This window comes from Pseudorasbora parva, chromosome 3 (assembly GCF_024679245.1).
Source record: "Pseudorasbora parva isolate DD20220531a chromosome 3, ASM2467924v1, whole genome shotgun sequence".
NCBI classification, from domain to species: Eukaryota; Metazoa; Chordata; class Actinopteri; order Cypriniformes; family Gobionidae; genus Pseudorasbora; species Pseudorasbora parva.
Genome location: NC_090174.1, coordinates 53,407,791 through 53,429,931, shown reverse-complemented (window position 1 = coordinate 53,429,931; position 22,141 = coordinate 53,407,791). Strand labels below are relative to the sequence as shown.

General features: G+C 36.5%; 2 protein-coding genes across 3 annotated transcripts in view; both read right to left on the bottom strand.

Annotated features, from left to right (window-relative positions):
- Nucleotides 1-6,459, bottom strand: part of mapk1 (mitogen-activated protein kinase 1) — a 44,614-nt gene extending 38,155 nt beyond the window's left edge. The window contains exon 1 of one of the 2 annotated variants that reach the window (XM_067439469.1): nucleotides 6,014-6,459. In XM_067439469.1, the coding sequence (XP_067295570.1) occupies nucleotides 6,014-6,159 (146 nt within the window). In that variant the 5' untranslated portion in view covers nucleotides 6,160-6,459. The remainder of the gene's footprint in view (nucleotides 1-6,013) is intronic. The other variant, XM_067439468.1, reaches the window with a different exon arrangement.
- Nucleotides 6,460-8,530: 2,071 nt separating this feature from the next.
- Nucleotides 8,531-21,430, bottom strand: ppm1f (protein phosphatase, Mg2+/Mn2+ dependent, 1F). Its single transcript, XM_067439466.1, has 8 exons — nucleotides 21,306-21,430; nucleotides 20,394-20,631; nucleotides 17,793-17,923; nucleotides 16,997-17,199; nucleotides 15,637-15,825; nucleotides 13,459-13,602; nucleotides 12,996-13,089; nucleotides 8,531-11,660 (listed from the first exon to the last, which is right to left on the bottom strand). The coding sequence occupies exons 2-8, from the start codon at nucleotides 20,567-20,569 to the stop codon at nucleotides 11,323-11,325; spliced, it is 1,275 nt and encodes a 424-aa protein (XP_067295567.1). The 5' UTR covers nucleotides 20,570-20,631; nucleotides 21,306-21,430; the 3' UTR covers nucleotides 8,531-11,322.
- Between the last annotated feature and the right edge of the window lie 711 nt (nucleotides 21,431-22,141).

The window sequence follows — 22,141 nt, the reverse complement described above, 5'->3', positions numbered from 1 at the left end:
TTTTAATATCATAGCCTAATCATGCACAAACTGAACTTGACCCTCTCTGAGGAAAGTGATATTTTGATACAGCAAGAGAGAAGACATTGATGGCATGCTTTTCATTTATTTGGCAAAAAAAGAAGAATGTGTATTGCTATCTCTACAGGAATTTATGTGCCTTTTTAGCACACAAAGATTGAACTGAAGAATTAACTTGCGTTTATCAAACTTCAGTGTAGCTTTAAGCCTCGTTTATACACAACGCGTCCGCTCGAGCGCAAGGGTGCGCGCGGCAAAAATGACATTGACGCGGAGTCCGCAAGACCCCATTTCGCTTGCCGCTGTGCACGTCAAATTTCGTAACATTGCGTGTGGCTCCGCAACCCAAGAGCCACGAGTTCCAGACGAATCTGGCCAAGAATGACATCTCATCACGCTGCACCCGGTCAACGAGAGAGACGAGAGACGCGGCCGGAAAAATTATCAAGCTCATTTTTTTTATTTTGCGATTCATTGATTTATCGACTATCGCGACAGGCCTAGTGATCAAACCAAAAAACTTTTAACAAAAGATAATTGGTAACACATAAGGTTTCATTCATTAAAATGACCTACCAATGAACAATACTTCATCAGTATTTATTCATTTGAAATGTTTATATCAACATTTACTAACACATTTTTAAAATACAGTCAGCATGGAAATGGCTTCTCGAATGAGAAAAACAAATGTAGGCCAGAACCTAAATTTGTCCAATGGGAATTAGAGAACAAAAGAACAAAGATTTGCATTTTGTGAAAAATGTATTGCTTGTTGTTAGTTCATGTTAGCTAATGGATTAACTAATGCTTACAAATAAGACCTCATTGTAAAGTGCTACCAGATAACTGTTTAAGTATCTATTACTTATGAAAGGAAGGTCTAGTGCATGCACAATCAAATGATTTGGTGATGCTTTGAACTTGATTATGTAATATCACGCATATCAAAGCATCTATGAACGATTTCTCGGACACCGAAGAGCTGCAAAACGTTTACAAGCCACAGCTATTTAGGCACATACACAATATGCCCTTTTAATTTTTCCTAGTGGAGGCGATATCCTCAATCTGCAAGTGTGACAACATGCTTTCAATATCAAGAATATATTTAACATCTCGTTTTTATTTATACCAAAAACACTAAAAGCTGTATTTAAGTCTCAATAATACAGCTTAATTACACTTGCCATTTGAATCTACAGAGGACGTCACCTCCCATAATTAGACGCTGTTATACAATGGGCGCAAACGCTTGTACACACACACACACGCGTTTACGGGAATCACCGCTTCAGTGCAGCAGAACAACAAAATGGACTGCAGCCTTTTGCCTCACTTTCTCCATTCCTAAATCCACTTACCCGCCCCTTCCCTTCCATTTCCTGCCCTCACTCCACTCATTCACTCGCTCTCTGGTTTAAAATTGAAACCCAGCCTGTTCCCATCCTCCCTCAATAACACAGCTAAACTCCACATTCTCCAGCCATTACATCACAGGGGGCCTCTCAACGAACGCCAGGCCGGTGGAAGGTATTGCAGGAAACTGACCCGCGGTTGCAGTTACTGGAACGGTTTTGTGTTTACAAAGAAGTCTGGTATACAAAGCAGATCCAAGATCGTGGACGTCATCAGTGTAGAATATCTGCTGGACTGCAGCTATGCTCCGGCAACTGTGAACATTCTAGGATTCAAGGAAATCAGGGTGTCTGATTGCAATCAAAAAGCCTATTGTTTATGACTTACATTACTGGTTTCACAAAACGACTGCTAACAGCATGCCTTGTTTTGCATAATACAGGACAGAATGACGGTCACACAAAACGCTTCCTCATGGACACTGGAGTGTAATGAACAAAGCAAAATCCATTAGAACATCCCAAGCGGCAGTGCAACATTAAGGACAGTCCGCATCTCTACTATACACCAAAAATGGGATAATCGCAATTGACAAAGTGAATTAAAAGGAACTATTAGGTAAACTATTCGAAAAATAACGCACACCCGAGGTGGTAATGTGGTCATGACGTGAAGCAGTTGGTTAATTTATCTTTCAATAATTTAATGACCCGGAGTCAATTATTCCACTTACACTACGGTTGCCAAACCTCAAATCATTGTTCAGATGTTAAAGACATATTTCAGGTTGTCCTAAAAACACTCATGTGAACGATTTATTTATTACACATCTCATGCCAAGCCTCTGTTGATAATTCCAAAACGTCATTTTAGAGCTAGTAACAGAGGCTTGAGCCACCAATAGCAGACTAATGCTGTTATTAATACAGTATTAATGCAGTGAGTTATTAGAGTATATGTGAACCTCAGACTATGCATCTCAGTGTTCAGCAGCAGTGTCTAACTTTGCAAAACCGTAAGAACAGCGTTGTTATTACCTCGCTAATGAGAAATGTCATGTAAGTTAAGTGGCTAAACTATTTTACTGATAAAATCATCAAAGCCATGCTGACAACATGTTTCTGTGCGAGTGTGTGTCTGCACGTGTGTGTGAGTTTGAGTGGGAGAAAGAGAGCATGCGCTTTCCGTATAATAAAATAAGATTTTGGCAAAAAATATGCAAATAATTAGTCATTTTTTATCCTACAATGGACTACTTCAGCCGTGCGTATCCCTGAAAATAACTGCATGCCTTAGAACGTTCATCAACCAATCAGATTCAAGCATTCATCAGCATCAGCTCTGGAGAATAATTCACAATATTACTGTTTTTACTGTATTTTTATCAAAACAATGCAGCCTGTGTTAGTATGAAAGAATTCTTTCAAAAACACATTTACTCAAACGATTTTGTTTACACATATGTAAGTAACACTATATTTGATACCATTTCTGCATTACAACTTTTTGTACATTTAAAACACCTCACCCTCATGTTGTTTCAAACCCATAAGACTTTTGTTCATCTTCAGAACACAAATAAATACATTTTGATGAACTGAGAGCTCTCTGACCCCTCCGAGACACCAATTTAAGCTACGTCTACACTAATCCGAATAAATTTAAAAACAGTTTTCATCTAAAAACGCTCCGCATCCACACTATCATTTTCAATAGTTTTCCAAAAAATATTCATCTACACTGAAACGTCTGAAAACGCTTACTTCCCTGCACTGCGCATGAGCAAATCCAAGATGCTTCGACTTGCGTAATTTCCGCTATACTCGTTTATTTACTCTTTAAAATTTTGCGGCAATGTTGAGAAAAGGCACTGAGTTTTTTAACAGTATGTACAAACTGACATTAATATTTAAAAAGGCTGTCAAAACAGAAAGCATACAAAATAACTGCTGTACAATGTCGTTCACCATCTTAGCTAAATTGGTCATATGACTGCATCTCATGGCTAAAAATGCGTCATCGTATTAAAAAGCCTCCGTTTTCACAGTCCACACTACGACGCGAAGACGGCGTTTTCAAATGTATCCGCTTTGGAGAGCGTTTTCAAAACGATACGTTTTCATTGACTTAAAACGCTGTCTCAGTGTGGACGGAAGGACAAAACGGAGAGAAAAATATACGTTTTCAAATGAAAACGTATTAGTGTGGACATGGCCTTAATTATCACTTTCAAGGCCAAGAAAGGTAGCAAAGACATCGATAAAATAGTCCATGTGACACCAGTGGTTCAACCTTAAAGGGTTAGTTCACCCAAAAAAGATAAAGATTCAAACGGTTATGAATAAGGGGATTGATTCATGATTCGGATCGCGTGTCAAACTGCTGGAATCACATGATATTGGCGATTCGAATCATGAATCAATACGCTGATTCATAACTGTTTGAATCTTTATTTGAGGTTTGAAAACAAACGCGGAAGAGAAGACAATGCGGAATAAAGTCGTAGTTTTTGTGATTTTTGGACCAAAATGTATTTTTGATGCTTCAAGAGATTCTAATGAACTAACTGATGTCACATATGGACTACTTTGATGATGTTTTTATTCCCTTTCTGGACATGGACAGTATAGTAGGCATACACTTAGATACGCGCTCTCGGACTAAATATAAAATATCTTAAACTGTGTTCTGAAGATGAACGGAGGTTTTACGGGTGTGGAACGACATTAGGGTGAGTCATTAATGAGATCAATTTCATTTTTGGGTGAACTAACCCTTTAACTTTATGAAGCGTTGAGATTTGAGAATATTGTTTGTGCACAAAAAACAAACAAAAGTATCAACAATTCAGAGTTACGTCAGCTACGCCAGAACGTCGGCTGAAGCCGTTCCCGTGAGCACCACGACATATGTGTGGGATACTGACGCAGGAGCCAGCCAGCATAAACCGTGTAATAGACTGAAACAGGTGAGAAGAAATCGAATTAATTTGTTATTTTTGGTTTGTTTTTGCGCAATGTATAACTTCATAAAATGAAGGTTGAACCACTGTAGTCACATGGACTATTTTATCGATGTTTTTACTACATTTCTGTGCCTTGAAAGTGGTAACTGAATTGCTGTTTATGGAGGAGTCAGAGTTCTCGGACTTCATCAAAAATATCTTCATTTGTGTTCTGAAGATGAACAAAGTACTCACAGATTTGGAATGACATGAGGGTGAGTGATTAATGACAGAATTGTAATATTTGGGTGAGCTATCGCTTTAATAAATGACAGCAAACCTAACATGCATGTTTTCCCCTCTATAACAGCGTATATTGGATTAACTTATCAATCCGCATTCTTCTTTGCTTCAACTCTTTTGCAAAGGCTGTTGTGAGTCAAAAGCGAGGCTGCATTAAAGGCTTTAGTACTGTTACAGCCTGTTCAGCACAACATGTTACAGACCTACACGTCCATATGACAGTCAACCCAGGGTGGCTTGTTCTACTCTGTAGCTGTTGGGAGTGGGTGTGAACCATTCATTCATCCGTGCGAGAAGAGCAAAACTAGGCCTGCCAGCGATGAGCTCATTCGTTTAGCCAACGGACTCCTCTCACCAGAACAGATGGGCGATCAGACTGCAAATTTGAGCCAGCAGTCTCTCAACTGTAACAAAGCTAGCTTGAAACTTAACCACAACAATTCTCCTTTGTCATACAATTTCAACACCACTATATAAATCGAGGTGTATGCATGTTTGATTTACAAATTAGGGAACATTCACCAACTCGTGAGAACCTGGTGAAACATTTATTCCTGGAAAAAATGATGCTCATCCACTCTAGTAGGCAACGTTTAAAGTTAGAGGTATAGGTCCAACTCAAGGACTATCAATTTCAACAGTTTTTCGTGGGCAGATCCAACAGTGAAATGCATCTAAGTGCCTCTTGTTCCTACCCGTTTTACACAACCTTGGGGAGCCCGCGCCCACGCCGCCCTGAAGAGCCCTGCCACCTTGACATTCCTGGAAAAAGCACTGCACAAATTTCACATCTACGTCCATAATGTCATAATCTATGCCTGATGTCTGGTCTTAGCTAAAACTGTACATTGTTGTTGTATTTATAGACTGGAAATGCCTCACAGATCATGCATGAGTGCATAAAATAACATTCACGTTTCTGCAAATCAGTGCAATGCAAATGTGATATTAATCTAGTGGGAAGTAGCCTACATAAACTAAGTTTAATTACAATGCCATCAAGTTGATAGCTCAACAACGAAACCTCATACAAAAAAATGCATAGCCTAAAAACTAAATTTGCAATGCAAAATGATTGAATAATGAACTTCCAATAGCAGTATGATCAGAACTGCTCTGACAGATGTCACACTGTGTGTGAACTTGTCTCTTTCAGTCAATGCAAATCCAAAACTCAAGAGGGAAAGGCTTAAAAGTCCAGCATCAAAAAGAAAAGTACATGCAACTGGTTTCAAGCAAAGGCAGTACGTCCGTTTTAATGAGCGAAGTGGGGTTGGTGCATAACGCTGTGATTGAATGAACAAATCCAAGCAACAAAAGGAAACATAAATTACAATACTGACAGACAAATGGTAACATGTTTACAAGTATAAAAGCCAGTCTTACCAAACCATGCCGTATGCACCTTCTCCGATGTACGAGAGGTTGCTGTAGCGCGGCCCGACATCGAAAGCCTGACCGCGGACCATCTCGGCACCGGATCCGGGGTTCGGGCCGCCGCCAGCAGGGGCAGATACCGCAGCTGTCGCCATTGCTGAGAAACTGGGCTGCCTTTACACGCACAACAAACGCGCTTTTCTTACCCAAAGCAGATTATAAAGACCAGGAAAAGGCTTCTAGGTTGAATAAAACACGACAAGAGGCGGTATAAAGGGACGTGTTTAAACGAAACCGAAGACTTCGCGTCGGAGTGAAAGGAAAAGTACGACTGGAACGTTGTTGACTGGCATATGTATATATATATAGTGGTAGTAATCTGCGCGTGGTGAGAGTAACTGACTGCAGGCAGCAGCGGTAGCGCGAGCGAGAGTGTTGCCGCAGGAAGTAACGGAGCAGATCACGTGGGCAGGGAGCGGAGAGTGGTTACCATAGAGATAGAAGTTACACTTTAGTTCTCAAGGGGTTTAAAGATACCTTAATTTACAAAGTCAGACGAGGATAATCTGTTGATTAATCGGGATTTATGGTTGGTAGGTCATCCTAGTTTGACTAAATTAGGAATGGAAATTAGGAAATTTAAACAGATCTATCATGTTGGGGAAGAATAGTATTTATGTATAGAGAGAGAGAGAGAGAGAGAGAGAGAGAGAGAGAGAGAGAGAGAGAAAGAGAGAGAGAAAGAGAGAAAGAGAGAGAGACCTACATACATATCTAGTGGAAATGGAAAGTATTCAGACACCCTTACGTTTTTCACTCTTTGTTATATTGCTAGTTGTTTGCTAAAATCATTTAAGTTTATTTTTTTCTTATTAACGTACACACAGCATCAATTCTGAGCTGTAAAAACCAAACTCTGGTCAGGCCAATCACATCGTGTATAGAGTCGGTGGGCGGGACTTATGGCGAATGTTTAATCTATCAACTAGTTTCGCTTCACGTTGCTCTGGTTGGTTGTAGCGCTATCGGGAGATGGGAGAAAGTTGTAGAAAGTCAACCATCACTGCAGCCCTCCACCAGTAAGGACTTTATGGCAGAGTGGCCTGACGGAAGCCTCTCCTCAGTGTAAGACACATGAAATCCCTCATGCAGTTTGCTAAAAAAAAAAACACCTGAAGGACCTTTTTTTGAAGGAGATTTTTTGGCCTTAATTCTAAGTGGTATGTATAGAAAAAAATATACCTGTCCAATACAGTCCCAAAAGTGAAGCATGGTGGTGGCAGCATCATGCTGTGGGGGTGTTTTTCAGCTGCAGGGACAGGGCGACTAGTTGCAATTAAGGGAAAGATGAATGCGACCAAGTACAGGGATATCCTGGAAGAAAAGCTTTCTCCAGAGTGCTCAAGACCTCTGACTGGGTCGAAGGTTCACCTTCCAACAAGACAATGACCCTAAGCACACAGCTAAAATAACGAAGGAGTGGCTTCACAACAACTCTATGACTGTTCTTGAATGGCCCAGAAAGAGCCCTGACTTAAACCCAATTGAGCATCTCTGGAGAGACCTGAGAATGGCTGTCCACCAACGTTTACCATCTGACCTGACAGAACTGGAGAGGGATCTGCCAGGAGGAATGGCAGAGGATCCCCAAATCCAGATATTAAAAACTTCTTGCATCTTTCCCAAAAAGACTCATGGTAGTATTAAGATCAAAAGGGTGCTTCTACTAAATACTGAGCAAAGGGTCTGAATACTTAGGACCATGTGATATTTCAGTAGTTCTTTTTTAATAAATCTGCAAAAATGTAAACAATTCTTGTGTTTTTCTGTTAATATGGGGTGCTGTGTGTACATTAATGAGAAAAAAATTAACTTAAATTATTTAAGCAAATTGCTGCAATATAACAAAGAGTGAAGAATTTAAGGGGGTCTGAATACTTTCCGTGCCCACTGTATATTATTTTTATTTTTTAACCGATCAGGCATAATACTATGACAGATGAAGTGAATAACACTGATTATCTATCACAGCACCTGTTAGTGGGTGGGATATATTAGGCAGAAAGTGAACATTTTGTCCTCAATGTTGACGTGTTAGAAGCAGAAAAAACAGTTTGACAAGGGCCAAATTGTGATAGATTTATGACTGGATCTGCACTACTCAAAGGATATATTTAGGTGATTTGAGAGCTGGAATTTGGTTATGAAGTAAATAAATATTAACTGGTATTCTTTTTTCCCCCTGTAAGACTTAAGTAGCCATTTTGTTGTGACTACAATCATGCATGTACATGTTTTTTCTCTGTGTACTAGATATGCTTCCTCTGCAAATCTTAAATCAGTCTCAAAAGTGTAAGCTCCTGTGAAAGGAGGACCATGGTAAACTGAAGTACATAGTTTAGTGGTTTACTTGCACTAACCACACTAGAGACAGCTAAACTAAAATGGGCAAGTGTGTAACCACTAGTGCAGTCACAGAAGAAAATGTGTAAGAAAAAGAAAAAAAAAACATACGACAAACTGATGTGAAACTTTTTGTGTACTTTATTCACATTATATGAGATTAAAGCCTAATTTTTGGTTCCATGTCCATGAAAAGACGCATAAGAAATGCTTCCCAGAATTGCCGGGAAATGCCACAGGAAAGCACTCACATTCAACTATTATGTTTTAATAGACATAAAATAAGTCACTGACATCAGCATTACCACATGCAAGAACATTTAGGTACACAATTCACTGTGTATACTCAGTGTGGAATTGCTATTATTTTATACAGTATCAAACTTCACAAAACGTTACTTGTACACACATCAGCCAGTAAGGAGACAAAGTTAGGTCCAAAAAAAAGTCTGATCCCTTAGGTTTGTCAGTTAAGTTGACTGTACATAAATGATTCAAAGCTGATTCTGAAAAAGTACATTGAGATAAGGCACTTTATCATGTACTGTGAGAGCAGTGTTACAGATCCATGTTCCCCATGTTCACTTTTTAGTAATACAAACAGCAACCATTACAAAATGTCCTGTGAAAAAAAACAGGCAAAAAGTCTGTAAAAAATTGCACACTAGCATAAAATCTGACGCATACGTTCAAGATTTCTTTAGCTTTCCTTTTACTAGACAAAACACTTGTAGTTCAGTGCTCAAACTCTTTAAAAAATCAACATTAATAATACTAAATGCAACAAATGCATGAGGTCAAGACAAAAGCACTTTCAATTTTGAATGAACAGTTTCATTTGGCACTCCTGTGAACATAATAAGGAATAGTTAAAAATGGATATTCTGACATAATTTACAACACTGACTACAGTGACTAGATATTTTGAAGAATGTTTCAACTGCCCATGCAATGAAAGGCAATGGGGTCCAAAACAACGTTTTTTCAAAATATCTTCTTTTGTGTGCCACGGAAAGAAGACAGTTATACAGGTTTGGAATTATTGGAGTAAATGATGACAGAACGATGACATTATTTAAGGCATTACGCATTTAAACGGGGAAAACTAAGTAACTACTGTGATATCACAAATTTCCCAAAATCCCCATCCCATTTCCTAATAAACTTAGTGCTGTTCCGGTGCATAGATTTTTGGCCTTTAAAGTCATTGACAATTGCAAAACAGATACAAAGGAAAAAAGAAAGGAGAAGAAAAGAAAGAAAATTCACATATTGCAGAATTACCATTCCACATCTTAAACTGGAAGAGCAATTCTTATGTTTGTTAATATAGGGGAAATAACACCATATTTACAATATACAGTGAGCTCCAAAAGTCTAAAACCACTAGCAAAGATGCTTTTACATCATGAAATCTGTTTAAAACTCTTTAAAAAAAATAAAACTTAATACATATGTGGGGTTAAGAAATTAATATTTGTATTCAGGAAGGATACATAAATTGATTAAAATGATCAGTCAATACTTTTACAATGTTACAAAAAATCTATCGTATTATAAACAAATGCTGTTCTTTTTCAAAAAGAAAAACAAATTATCACGGTAAACTAAATTATTAAGCAGTACAATGATGTTGAAAATTCATCTTTGCCATTCCAGGAATATGTTAATATATTTGAAATTGAAACAAAAATAAAATTCTTTCGATGCAAACTTTTGAATGGTTGTGTAAATATTTGAAATCCCGGATTTTCATTGTGGTCTCAGACTTTATGATGCCACTGTATAATTTTCAATACCCAACAATGTGCATTGTAAGGTAATCTCCAGCACTCTTTTTTATTTAAATATAGAAGGGACTGCATAGGACCCAACCTACCAGGGACAAACAAGACATTTTTCCCATACAAACACCAAATCAACACATCGCTCTGTCTTCACCTTCCTCATATGGTATCCATTAGGTTAGCGATATTCCTGGCCTTATCACATTATAGTGACTGTGCTACTATATCAGCTACTCGTCACAAGGCTTTCAAAATATTGAGTGGCTGTAATGCGAGACGACTTGCAGCATGCAGGACGTGTGGTTTGCAGAGTCTGGCTATGATAATACAACACGCACATGCCCAGTATTAACACTGATATTCTGGGGGAAAAAGGCACTGCAACATAACAAACAAGGAAATGATATGCATTAATAAATGTTTGCTGTTCATTTCGAAAAAACTGCAGTGGCGTTCAGCAAGCGAGAAACGGTCTTGGCAAAGTCAGACTTGTCTTGTGCATACAGTTTTGGCACATGAAAGAGTGCATTTACACTGTAAATTACAGCCATAAATATATATATTTTTAAATAAATAACAGTCTTGTATACTAACCACCTACAACACTGAATCTGATCAAATCTGAAGGCCTTACAGACGATTATTTCATTTTTTTTAGCCGACGTGGTCCGAAATGAAACGCAATACTATATCTGTTAAGACTATTCACATTCTTTTTCTCTCCATTGTAACAGTCGTATCAAATAAGGAGCGCAACCAACAAACTATGCTCTGATCGCATTTCCTTTACACGTCTCAAAGGTAATACATAGTTTATGAGATATTAAGCACCATTAAATGTATATATAAGCTGGTATAAACAAGGCAATTAGTTAAAAGATGGAAACATCTTGTTTAAAAATGAAGGCAAGTTAGGACTTAGCAACAAAGAGAGTTAATAAATGACCAAGGATCAGACATTCTTGGAAAAAAACAAACAAGGAAACGCCTTTCACTGGCGTTCAGTGCTTTCTTCTCAATGCATGAATAGACTAGTTTTGGATGACCTCAACAATAGCATATTCTTTTCAAATTCAACAACTCATATCATTTGAGATGGTGAAAAGACCATAAGCTACTATTCCCATTTCAGATCACTGTGGCTGCAGCCGTAGCTCCTACTTGCTCTGTTCTGGAGCTCGTCTCATGGGTCAAAAGTTGCTTCGGCTCCTTCAGGAAAACCAGAAGAACTGTGATGTTATCACTGGATCCAGCAGCTTTCGCCTGGGCCACCAGACTTTGGGCCACGTCCTCACCCGAGCCACTGCCTTCTCTCAGGGCTTCCAGGACCAGCCCCGGGACGTCTCCAGGCCGAACCACGTCAAAGAAGCCGTCACAGGCAAGGAGGATGTAATCTTCATCCCCGTTCAGCTGGACCATTGAGCTGTCAGCTTCATTAGAGACGAATGGCTTCTGATCAAAATCACCTTTTGAGGATTAGAAAAAATATACATAAAATGTCTTTTATTAACTTGCACTATAAATAATTACTACGATAAATGTAAAAAAAATAATAAAAAATATTATATATATATATATATTATATTATATATATATATATATATATATATATATATATATATATATATATATATATATATATATATATATATATATATATATATCCACACACACACACAAAGATAGAAATAAAGGAAATAAAGATAGAAATACACATATATAATATATGTGTACAAATATATGTAGATTACATATATACACTATACTATACTGTTCAAAGATTTGGGGTCAGTATAAATTACACATTTTCAGTATAAAGTAATTACAGTAAAGAGATTTATAATGTTATAAAAGATTTTGATTTTTATATAAATGCTCAAACCAATTATTGAGTTTTTTTCTGCTACTGAAATTTAAATCAGAAACACAAAAACATCCATATTTTTACCTAATCAACAAATAAAAAGCACCTTAAAATCACTGAATTATTTGAATGATTAATATTCTATGTATATGTAATGTAGCAGTTAAAAAATATAAATAAATAAGAAACACTGAATTATTCACATTGATGAATATTCTAATATATTGCGACTATTCAACATATCGTCCAGCCAAACTTATATACTTAAGGACCAGTTAACACTTTTAAAAATGCAAGAGGCAATCAGTGGAATGAAAAAATGAAGTGAAAGGTCTAGAGACGCGTTTCCTTTTTTAAAAGTTGAACTATTAATGTGAGTGTCACAAGCGAGATGCTGCAGAAGATGCGAGATGTGAACACAGCAGTTAAGACGTTCAACTAGTGTGTGTTTATATTGAAAAACATTTTTTTTTGTAGAAGTAGTGTGCTTGGAATGTAAAAAATTTAAAAAAGAATGTTTTTTTATGGTTTGCTGTTGTTTTAATGGGGCTTTCACACCAGATGCGAATGAAGCGATAAGCGCAAGTGATTTACATTAAAGGGTCAGTTCACCCAAAAATTTAATGTATGTCATTAATGACTCACCCTAATGTCTTTCCACACACGGAAGACCTCCGTTCATCTTCGGAACACAGTTTAAGATATTTTAGATTTAGTTCGAGAGCGTATGCAAGTGGAGGCACACTATACTGTCCATGTCCAGAAAGGGAATAAAAGCATCAAAACAAATAAAAAAGTCTGTTGGGTAGTGAATGTCACAGGCGAATGAAGCGAGTAAACTCAAAATGTTCATGTGGCCAACTACGCGTGAATATCACGATTATTCGCGCAAGTCATGTCTGGTGGTGAAAGCAGCATAAGGCTGTGAGACATTCACCTATTGCTCTGGAAACAGCGTAGGTACCATTTACCCGCCAGCAACCCATGAATGTGATGCATCCACCCAGATCCTCGATCCTTTTCTTCTCATCCTGCACAGAAGCACAAGCACAAACTTTAAGGAGTCAAAATACAGGAGCTTTTACATACTATTATGAAAACCCCTGCATTTACCTAATTACAACTCTCTTAATCTTTTGTATAACTACTTATGCACTAATTTTGTATGCAGAAACACAAATTGAAGTCAATCAGTGCCTCTCTAAGGACCATTCTAATGCTTCTGGCATTCAGTCGCTGTAGTATGCATGCAGTATACAGCGCTAATATTGATTTAGCATGTGGTCAGCAGTCAGTTCCTCTGTCTCACATTTCAGCTGCTCACGGAGAACAGATGAGCATCTGATACGGTCTTGTGGTTCTGTCTCTACTGGTCAGCAGTGGCTTGTAGTGTCTCGTACCTCTCTCTCTGGTTTGTGTGGGTCCATTAGGGTCATTGGTTCTCCCTGTCGAACCAGCATAGCTTGAGAGTCGCCCAGCCAGGAGACAGTCAGGCGATCAGAGGTCAGTAAGACGGCCACACCAGTGCTGCCGCTGCGCAGACGCTGACGACAGAAACAAAAGAATGTTTAGTTTGCCATCCTGTGGTCAAGGCGAGTAATAATTATGTTAATACAGTAAAATAGTTAACATTAAACCTGTACTGTGATAAAATGTATTTTTAAATCAGCATAAACTGAAGTTAATTTTAAATTAATTACATCAAATAATTTAGCAAATAAATCACAATTTTATTCATTTTTATTGTACTATTATGTTCAAAACTAACTGAACTAAATTAAATAATGAATTTGATCAAATTGGATATAATTGATAAAAGTAATAAAATAATAAATTCACATTCTAACACTATTTTTGCAGTGGGTGCTAAATTGGCATGTAAATATTTTCACTATGCAAAAATATATATGTACCCATTTATATTTAATATTTTTTATATTATGTTCAAAATTATATTTGATTCAAAATTAATTGCACTAAATAAAATACTAAATTTAATTTAATTAAATTGAATTTAATAAAATAATTTAGTAGTATTTCATAAAAATAAAACACACTTTTCATATTCTAAATAATATTTTGGCAAGTATTAATTTCTTGATAATTTCACAATGCAAAAAAAGAGGAAAAAAAAAAAGATTTTTCCCATTTATATTTAAATTACTCTACTACACTACTAAATGTTTTTTGCCATTTAATGACACATTCAACTAATTTGGAATAATTAAAGATCTTCGCGATTCCATCTTTCAAACTTTAGTTAGTGTGAAATGTTCCTGTTAGAGCATAAATAATACCTGTAAAATTATAAAGCTCAAAGTTCAATGCCGAGCGAGATATTTCATTTAACAGAAGTTCCCTTTCAAAGCATACAGCGAAAGGCCGGTTTGGACTACACCCCTGCACTTCCTGCAGGAATGACGTCACTAGAACCGTTTGTTGACTAACCCTCCCCCCACAAGAACACGCAGAATAGGGGGTGTGGTCTTGTTGCTCTCCCACGTGGAGAAGAGCGCGCATTCACCGCTTGCATCTCCCCGTTATGGTAAGAGGCGGGACCTTCCGGGCAAACTGCGCTAAACTGCTGTCCAATCACAACACGGGAAGCGCTGGCCCAATCAGAACTCGTTACGTGTTTCTGAAGGAGGGACTTCATAGAACAAGGAAATCATCAGGCCGTTTTTAGGATAGAGAAAACAGCGCTGTACAGATAAGTAAATTGTGTGAAAAATACTGTGTTTTTTTACACGTGAAACATGAACTCATGTTATATTGCACACTGTAAACATAATCAAAGCTTCGAAAACACACGAAGAACGGGACCTTTAAGGCTCACAAAAATTAAACATTTGCATTAAAAATATATAATTACTTGTTTTATTGAGTGGAATTAACTGGTCCATATAAACTGTCAAGTGCATGTCAAATATTATCAGTAAAATGAATTATTGACGAAACAGAAAGTGCTTACTCATATCTGTACCTGTGGAGGCTGACAGAGACTTGCAGCAAGCTTGCACCGTTTTCTTACCATATATTTAAACCACAGGGGAACACAGACTATATTTATCTGTACTTATTACAGTGTAGGAACATTAGATACACATAACGCTTGCATCTTAAGAAGTGGGAGAGGTGTGAAAAGAATTCTTTCCATCGTGAATTTCCACAGAATGCACCAGATTGACAAATAAGGGGAGAGATAACTGCTGAAACTATGCAGTTTTCAGAAGCAGATAGGCTGATAAAAAAAAAAAACCTGTTTAAAGGAAAACAAGCCAGAAAGTCAAACAATTAAAGCTCACTGAATGATGTTTTTAAGTAGTGCATGTTTAAAAGTGGTTTTGTTTCAAAAGCCCAAAGATCACAATAACATTTATTTAAAGTGCCCCTATTATGCTATTTTAAAGATTCCTCATTTTGTTTTTAAGGGCTCATATAATAGGTCTGCATGCATCGGAGTTGTAATTTTGATTGCAACTGTCTATTGTTTTCTAGCACTCAAACTGATATGCTGACAATATAATATTCCCTGAAATAAAATAAAAAGCATTTGCATCTTTATTGGTTGTTCTTACTTCTCTATTGGCTTTGCTCTTGAACATGTCATCTATTTGTGTGAAGCTGCTTTTGAAGGCCGTGGCTGGATCGGTTTTTAGCACCTCCTGCTGGCTCAGTATGATATGAAGGTGAGTGGCAGCATATGTGGCAGCATCCACCCCTCCATGTCCATCAAACACTGCGTAATACTCTCGATCCACATCATCCTATAGAAGAGAAACAGAAATCAGAATCATGCCTCAGATGCAATTTGTTCCCATTTACTCATTTACTCACCCACAAGTTGTTCCAAACCTATATTGATTTCCTTATTGTGCTGAACAAAAAAAAGATGATATTTTGAAGAATGTTGGTCACCAAACCAGTATTTTTATTCTATACTATGGAAGTCATTTGGGGTCCATCAACTGTTTGGTTAGCAACATTCTTCAAAATATATTTTGTGTTTATCAAAAGAACTTTAAGCAGGTTTGGAACAACTTGAGGGTGAGTAAATCATAAATATGTATACGTATCTATGGAGTAAATGATGAATTTTTTATTTATTTATTGGTGAACCACACCTTTAAACGGGTGGTTACGTGTAATTTCATTTTTTTAACTTTAGTTAGTGTGTAATGTTGCTGCTTGAGCATAAACAGTATCTGCAAAGTTACTGTGCTGAAAGTTCAATGCAAACGGAGATATTGTATTTTAAAGTTATGGCAGATTATTGCCTACAAAAACGACCGGTTTGGACTACAACGAGCTTCTTCCTGGGTTGGTGACATCATTAACCCTTACTAGTCTCTGCAGATGTGACTTCTGCCCATAATGGTAAGGGTGTGACGTTTTGCTCAGCACTTCAGCCAATAACTTTAGAAACATGGCAGCACAAAATGGTGACTTCACTATAAGGGACCAGTAGTGTATGTAAATAGAAAAGGCTCATATTAAGATAAAACATAACGGTTCATTATGTAAGGTCTTTATACACTACTGAAAACATAGTTATGTATATTATATTGCATTTATGTCAATAGATCCTCATAAATATTACACACTGCACCATTAGATGTCCCAAAACATCAATCCAAGTTGGTAATTAAAAAAAAATCTACTTGGATTGATGTTTTGGGACATCTAATGGTGCAGTGTGTAATATTTATGAGGATCTATTGACATAAATGCAATATAATTTACATAACTATGTTTTCAGTAGTGTATAAAGACCTTACATAATGAACCGTTATGTTTTATCTTAATATGAGCCTTATTATATATAATATATATATATATGATTATGGCTATGTTATGGTATGATTTGGTATGGTTTGATATGGTATGGTATGCACCAGGTCTTCATTTAAGGCTAGAGGAAATATGTGGTTGCCTCACCTTCAATCCCAGAAGCTGGTTAAACTCTTTCAAGATCATGTGACGATCCTCCATCTTCCTGCGTGTGTTTCTAATGGCGTGAACAGAGCAGCTGTGTGTCCGTGAAGAGGAAGATCCCGGACTGGGCAGCTGTTTCTGCCAGGCCACCCCAACCTCTCTCAATTTATTTATAAAGAGGCGTTGCAGTGGCTCAGACTGTAACACTGAAGGGTCACACAGACACACACTCATCATGATGCTACATAGTTTGAATAAAAGTTATTAGAAATCATACATTTAGTTTGAAATAATGTGAAGAGTCAACAACACAGGCATGAACTTTTCCCAGGAGAGATACATTTTCAAACATATGCTGTACCTTTATGTACTATTGTTGTTTGAACACTAGAGGGCGGTGCCTCTTATAATTAATATATGTTCATTTTTTGTTTCTTCTCTTTCATTTGTTATATGTGCTTTATTATTTCAGGCAGCATTATAATCTTTGCTTTAGCTATGATAAATAGACATCCACTATTGCATTGCATGTCGCATTTTGGGGGCAGAGCAAGAAATCACTTACTGCACCTTTTTTCATTGAGATATTATATCGATTGATTGATTGATAGATAAAAGATATAGACATGTATAACTATACATAGATATAGATACACACACACATATATATACACACATATATATATATATATATATATATATATATATATATATATATATATATATATATATATATAAATAATAACTCAAAATGTCATAAACAGAAAATAACAAGAATCAAATGAAGAGAATCACTCACAAACAATTCCCTGTTCATCCTCCGGTTGTTGTTCAGGATCTTTGGGGCAGTAGTGAGGTGAAAGGTCATCTTTAAGCAATTCAGTGACAGCAGCATTGCACATCGCTGCGCCCAGCCAGGATGGGGCATTTCTTTAAAAATTAAACATAAAAGAAATCTCAAATATGTCAACCGTGTGACAACACACACATTCAAGTAACTTGTATTAAAGTTTGAGGTCATTAATATTTTAATTTTTAAAAGAAGTCTTTTAAAAGCTTTTTTTGATGAATAGAAAGTACAAAAGAACATTTGTTTGAAATAGAAGTTAATCATTTGTAACATTATAAATGCCTTTAATGTCACTTTTGATCCATTTAATGGATCCTTGCTGAATAAAAGTATTAATTTCTTTGAGGGGAAAAACACATTTGAACAGTAGTGTACATAGAGCATGTTTAGAAAGTAAACAATTTGGCTGAAAAATGTACTTGTATTTATAATGTATTTACTTAAATGTATTTGATATGTTCATTTTCGTTATTGCGTTTCACAAACTGTGGAGTAAAAGCACACCTTGCACTAGTGAATTTGTTCTGTTTTTATATTAGATTTAGCACTTTGCCTGCTGCAGCAACAAGTGGCAAATGGCCCGACCACCCACTCATAACAACACATCTATTTAAAAGGAACATTTGGCTGTGTGGCATGTTATCTTATGACATAACAGCAAGATGTCAGAAAAGAAACTCCCTTTTGTCCTACTTGTCAAGAGCTGTGGTAACGTCATGGATCTCTGACCTATATCATAACAAAAAGGGTTAAACCTGATAAATCTGCACCGTGCAGACATTTGCATTCGGCACCGCTTCCAGCAAAGAGGAAATGAAGTCTAAATGTCAGGAAGTGGGTATAACAATAGTGATTCCACAGACAGGAAGTCTGCCCTGAAAAATGCGTCAGGGGAGAGAGAGGATGCAGAAAAAGATAAAACAAAAAACTCCATTGTTAATTTAAACTTTAAAACTTCTGCACCAATGCTTTCCAATGCTTGGATTGCCACTGATAATCACTGGGAAAAAAGCACCAAATCTCTTAATCAGTTTATGCATAGTGCAACATGCTGACCTGGGCCAAATACTGTCAGCAAACACAGAGAGAAAGCAAATGGGAGAGAGAGGCAGGAATGACAGGAATGAGAGAACGCTCCTCCTCTGGTTAAAGAGAACAGGACAGGTGTGTCACAACATTCCAGTCCAGGCCCACTTGTGGGCCTATTAATATCCTGAAGAAGTTTTTAGAAAATAAATTCAGGACATGCAAACACAAATATGAAGTGATATTCATAGCTGAGTCTGCCATGCAACAGAAAATATAAACATCTTCTCTCTTATCAGGGGTTTTCAATCAAGGATTTCAATCCACAAGGGAGTGCCAGGGAGTTTGTGAAACAATTTAGAGAAAAACAAAGTAAGAAACATACACACTTAAAATACACAATCTATCTAACTAAATGAATTCATTAATTATAAGAAATAAATAAAATATGATAAAAATAAATAAGTTAATTGATATAAAATATTCATATAAAAAAATGAGAGAACCCTCAGGAGCCTCCTTAGACAAAAACAGTGTAAAACCTTTTTATTTATTTATTTTTATATTTTTATATTTTAAAAAGATAAATAGAAGACACAACTAAATAAATGACTAAAACCCTAAACACTATTTTTAAAATTATCCAAATATATTCAAGTAAATAAATAAATGATAAACGAGGGAAACCTCAGGAGGCCGGTAGGTAGTTCTAGGAGGTCCGTGAAAAAGTTTAGAGGAAAAACATTAAAAATAATAATAATAAATAAAACATAAGATCTAACTTACTATATATATTTAAATCATTAAAAAAATAATAAAAATGTATTAAAGGTGCAGTGTGTAATATTTATGATCTATTGAAATAAATGCAATGTAATATACATAACTATGCTTTCAGTGGTGTATAAAGACCTTACATAATGAACTGTTATGTTTTTATTACCTTAATATGAGCCACTTCTATCTCCATACACCGCGGGTCCCCTTACAGTGAAGTCACCATTTTGGGCCACCATGTTTCTACAGTAGCCCTAAATGGACAAACTTCTCTACAGAGCTCTAATCACTCTCTGCTCTTTCAGACATATTTGTCCTGTGTCAGACACCGTAGCTTCTCTATGCGCTTCTCAAAGGGAGGGGTGAGCAGTAGGCGGTTGCAATTCTCAAATCTCACCACTAGATGCCTCTTACATTTACACAGTAAAATAAATATTTAAAATAAAAATTTGTATAAAGAAATAATTATACAGATAATTAATATATACCAATAAAGTACAACAGTAAATAAATAAATAAAATAATGTAACAAAAGAAACTAAATATTTCCCAAATAACATTTTAAACATTTTTATAATATTATTTTTTTCACAATATAAATGGCATCTTTATATATGACAATATTTAGCTGGCTTTAGATTAGATTATAGGATTGGGGTCCCTCGCACAAGATTGATCACGTTTGGGTGTTTATGGCATCTAATATGAAAACCCCTGACATAGATGATATGCAGAACGTTACCAGACCTGGCTGAGAGCAGGCGGAGGCCAAGATCCAGGCTCTCTCCCGTCACCTCCTGCAGGGAGACTTTGCGGTTAAGTGGACTAACAGGAAGGGGATCCTCTGTGGCAAGTGCATTTGGAAAATCCTCCAGAAAACTCTTGAGAAACTTCGCAGCATCGCCTTGCTCCGCACAACTCATCGTATGGACCTCTACCAAGGTAGGATGTCAGGGATGCCCAAAGCAAACTTGGATGTTTGACTCTACACATAAAATAAATCAAATAAAATGAACACAGTTTAACTTCATGCATAACCACCTTCACCACAACCTGTTTACTTGTAAAAGTACTTGCCTATATCAGTTTAAAAAAGAAAGTATGTTTCTATACATTTTTCTCGGCCTATGACAATGTTAGCCAATTAGAACAATCGGAGGTGACCCTCTGTCAACATCAACCAATGGCGTGCGTTTGGGAAGGGGGCCAGCTACATGTTTGTCCTAACTATAACAGACATGCATTTGATGATTTATTTAAATATAACAAAAGAAAAGAGATGCATTGTGATATTACTAAATTATCCGCAAATATATGACAAGCCATTTACTACTGTTGGACTCTTTCTCAGTTGCAAAATGCAAATGTGTGTAGAATGCTGTACACTAGATAATACACGCTATCGTAAGAACATTACTAACCCAGCAAAACTAAACTTCTTTCAAACTGCATTACATTGTATACAGGTAACGTTATGTTTTAGTTAGTTTATAACTGCATGGATTCATTGTTTAGGCTAACTTAATGACTTCTTACACGCACTGTCGCAATTTGAAAGAAGAACAACCGGGCCTTCAACTAACGTTACAAATAGAAAGTGGTTAGTTTACTTAACAACATAAAAGAGAACATAGAGATGCATAAACGTGCTGTATATACCTCTGCAGATGGTTCTTGTTTTATGCGCCGACACTCCCTTTTTTCCTGACAAGTGCGAGTTGAAGTGCTCGTGCATGAACGCACCCCCTTTCAGTCACTACACAACAAAAGCCAATCCATCTGCGGAAGTCACTGTGACAGAAAGGAAGTACAAACAAAATGATGTACAACTGATACAAATAAACCTGTGAGGCGCGGAATGGAATAGTCAGAATCGGATGAAGTCAATCCGTTTAGTTGTCAGATCGAGTTGGCTGCCTGGGCGGAGCTACGTTAGACCTATCTTATGAATATTAATACATTCCTTTTAATGGGCTAGCCAATGAACAGCCAGTTATTGTTCGTATTCAATATTCATAAACCAAGACCTAACATAAATAAATAAATGGTGATTTCTGTAATAGTAACACCTTTTTTATTCTTTTTTTTCTATGTATATGCAAAGATGCACTATAAGACGGACAAATGCCATTGGATAGAAAAATAAGACATATACAATAATTTCAAAATATAAAAAAATAAAATGTCCTGACCCTTAACATACAGCAAATGACCATAACAAAAGTGTAAATCATAGCATGTATGTAACTCAAAATTTGTTTTTTTTAACAATGTCAGAAACACTATGTGTGTGTGTATGCATATATATATATACACACATACATACATACATACATACATACATACATACGTATATATAGTGTTTTTAAAAAGAATAATAATAATAGTAGTAGTAGGCTACTATAGTCGTTTTTTTTTAGGAATTTGTTTATTTCAGATCATGTTTAATGTGTTTCAGTGAAGTCTATGCAGTAATTTATATTGTATTTATGAAA

Bases quoted from the DNA above. Each gene is read 5' to 3' on its own strand.
- ppm1f (XM_067439466.1), bottom strand. From the start codon at position 20,569: ATGAGTTGTGCGGAGCAAGGCGATGCTGCGAAGTTTCTCAAGAGTTTT. The intron at 17,924-20,393 runs GTCTGGTAACGT...TAATTTTTAAAG, and splicing joins CTCCGCCTGCTCTCAGCCAG to AAATGCCCCATCCTGGCTGG. The intron at 13,603-15,636 runs GTAAGAACAACC...TTCTGTCGTCAG, and splicing joins AGAGCAAAGCCAATAGAGAA to CGTCTGCGCAGCGGCAGCAC.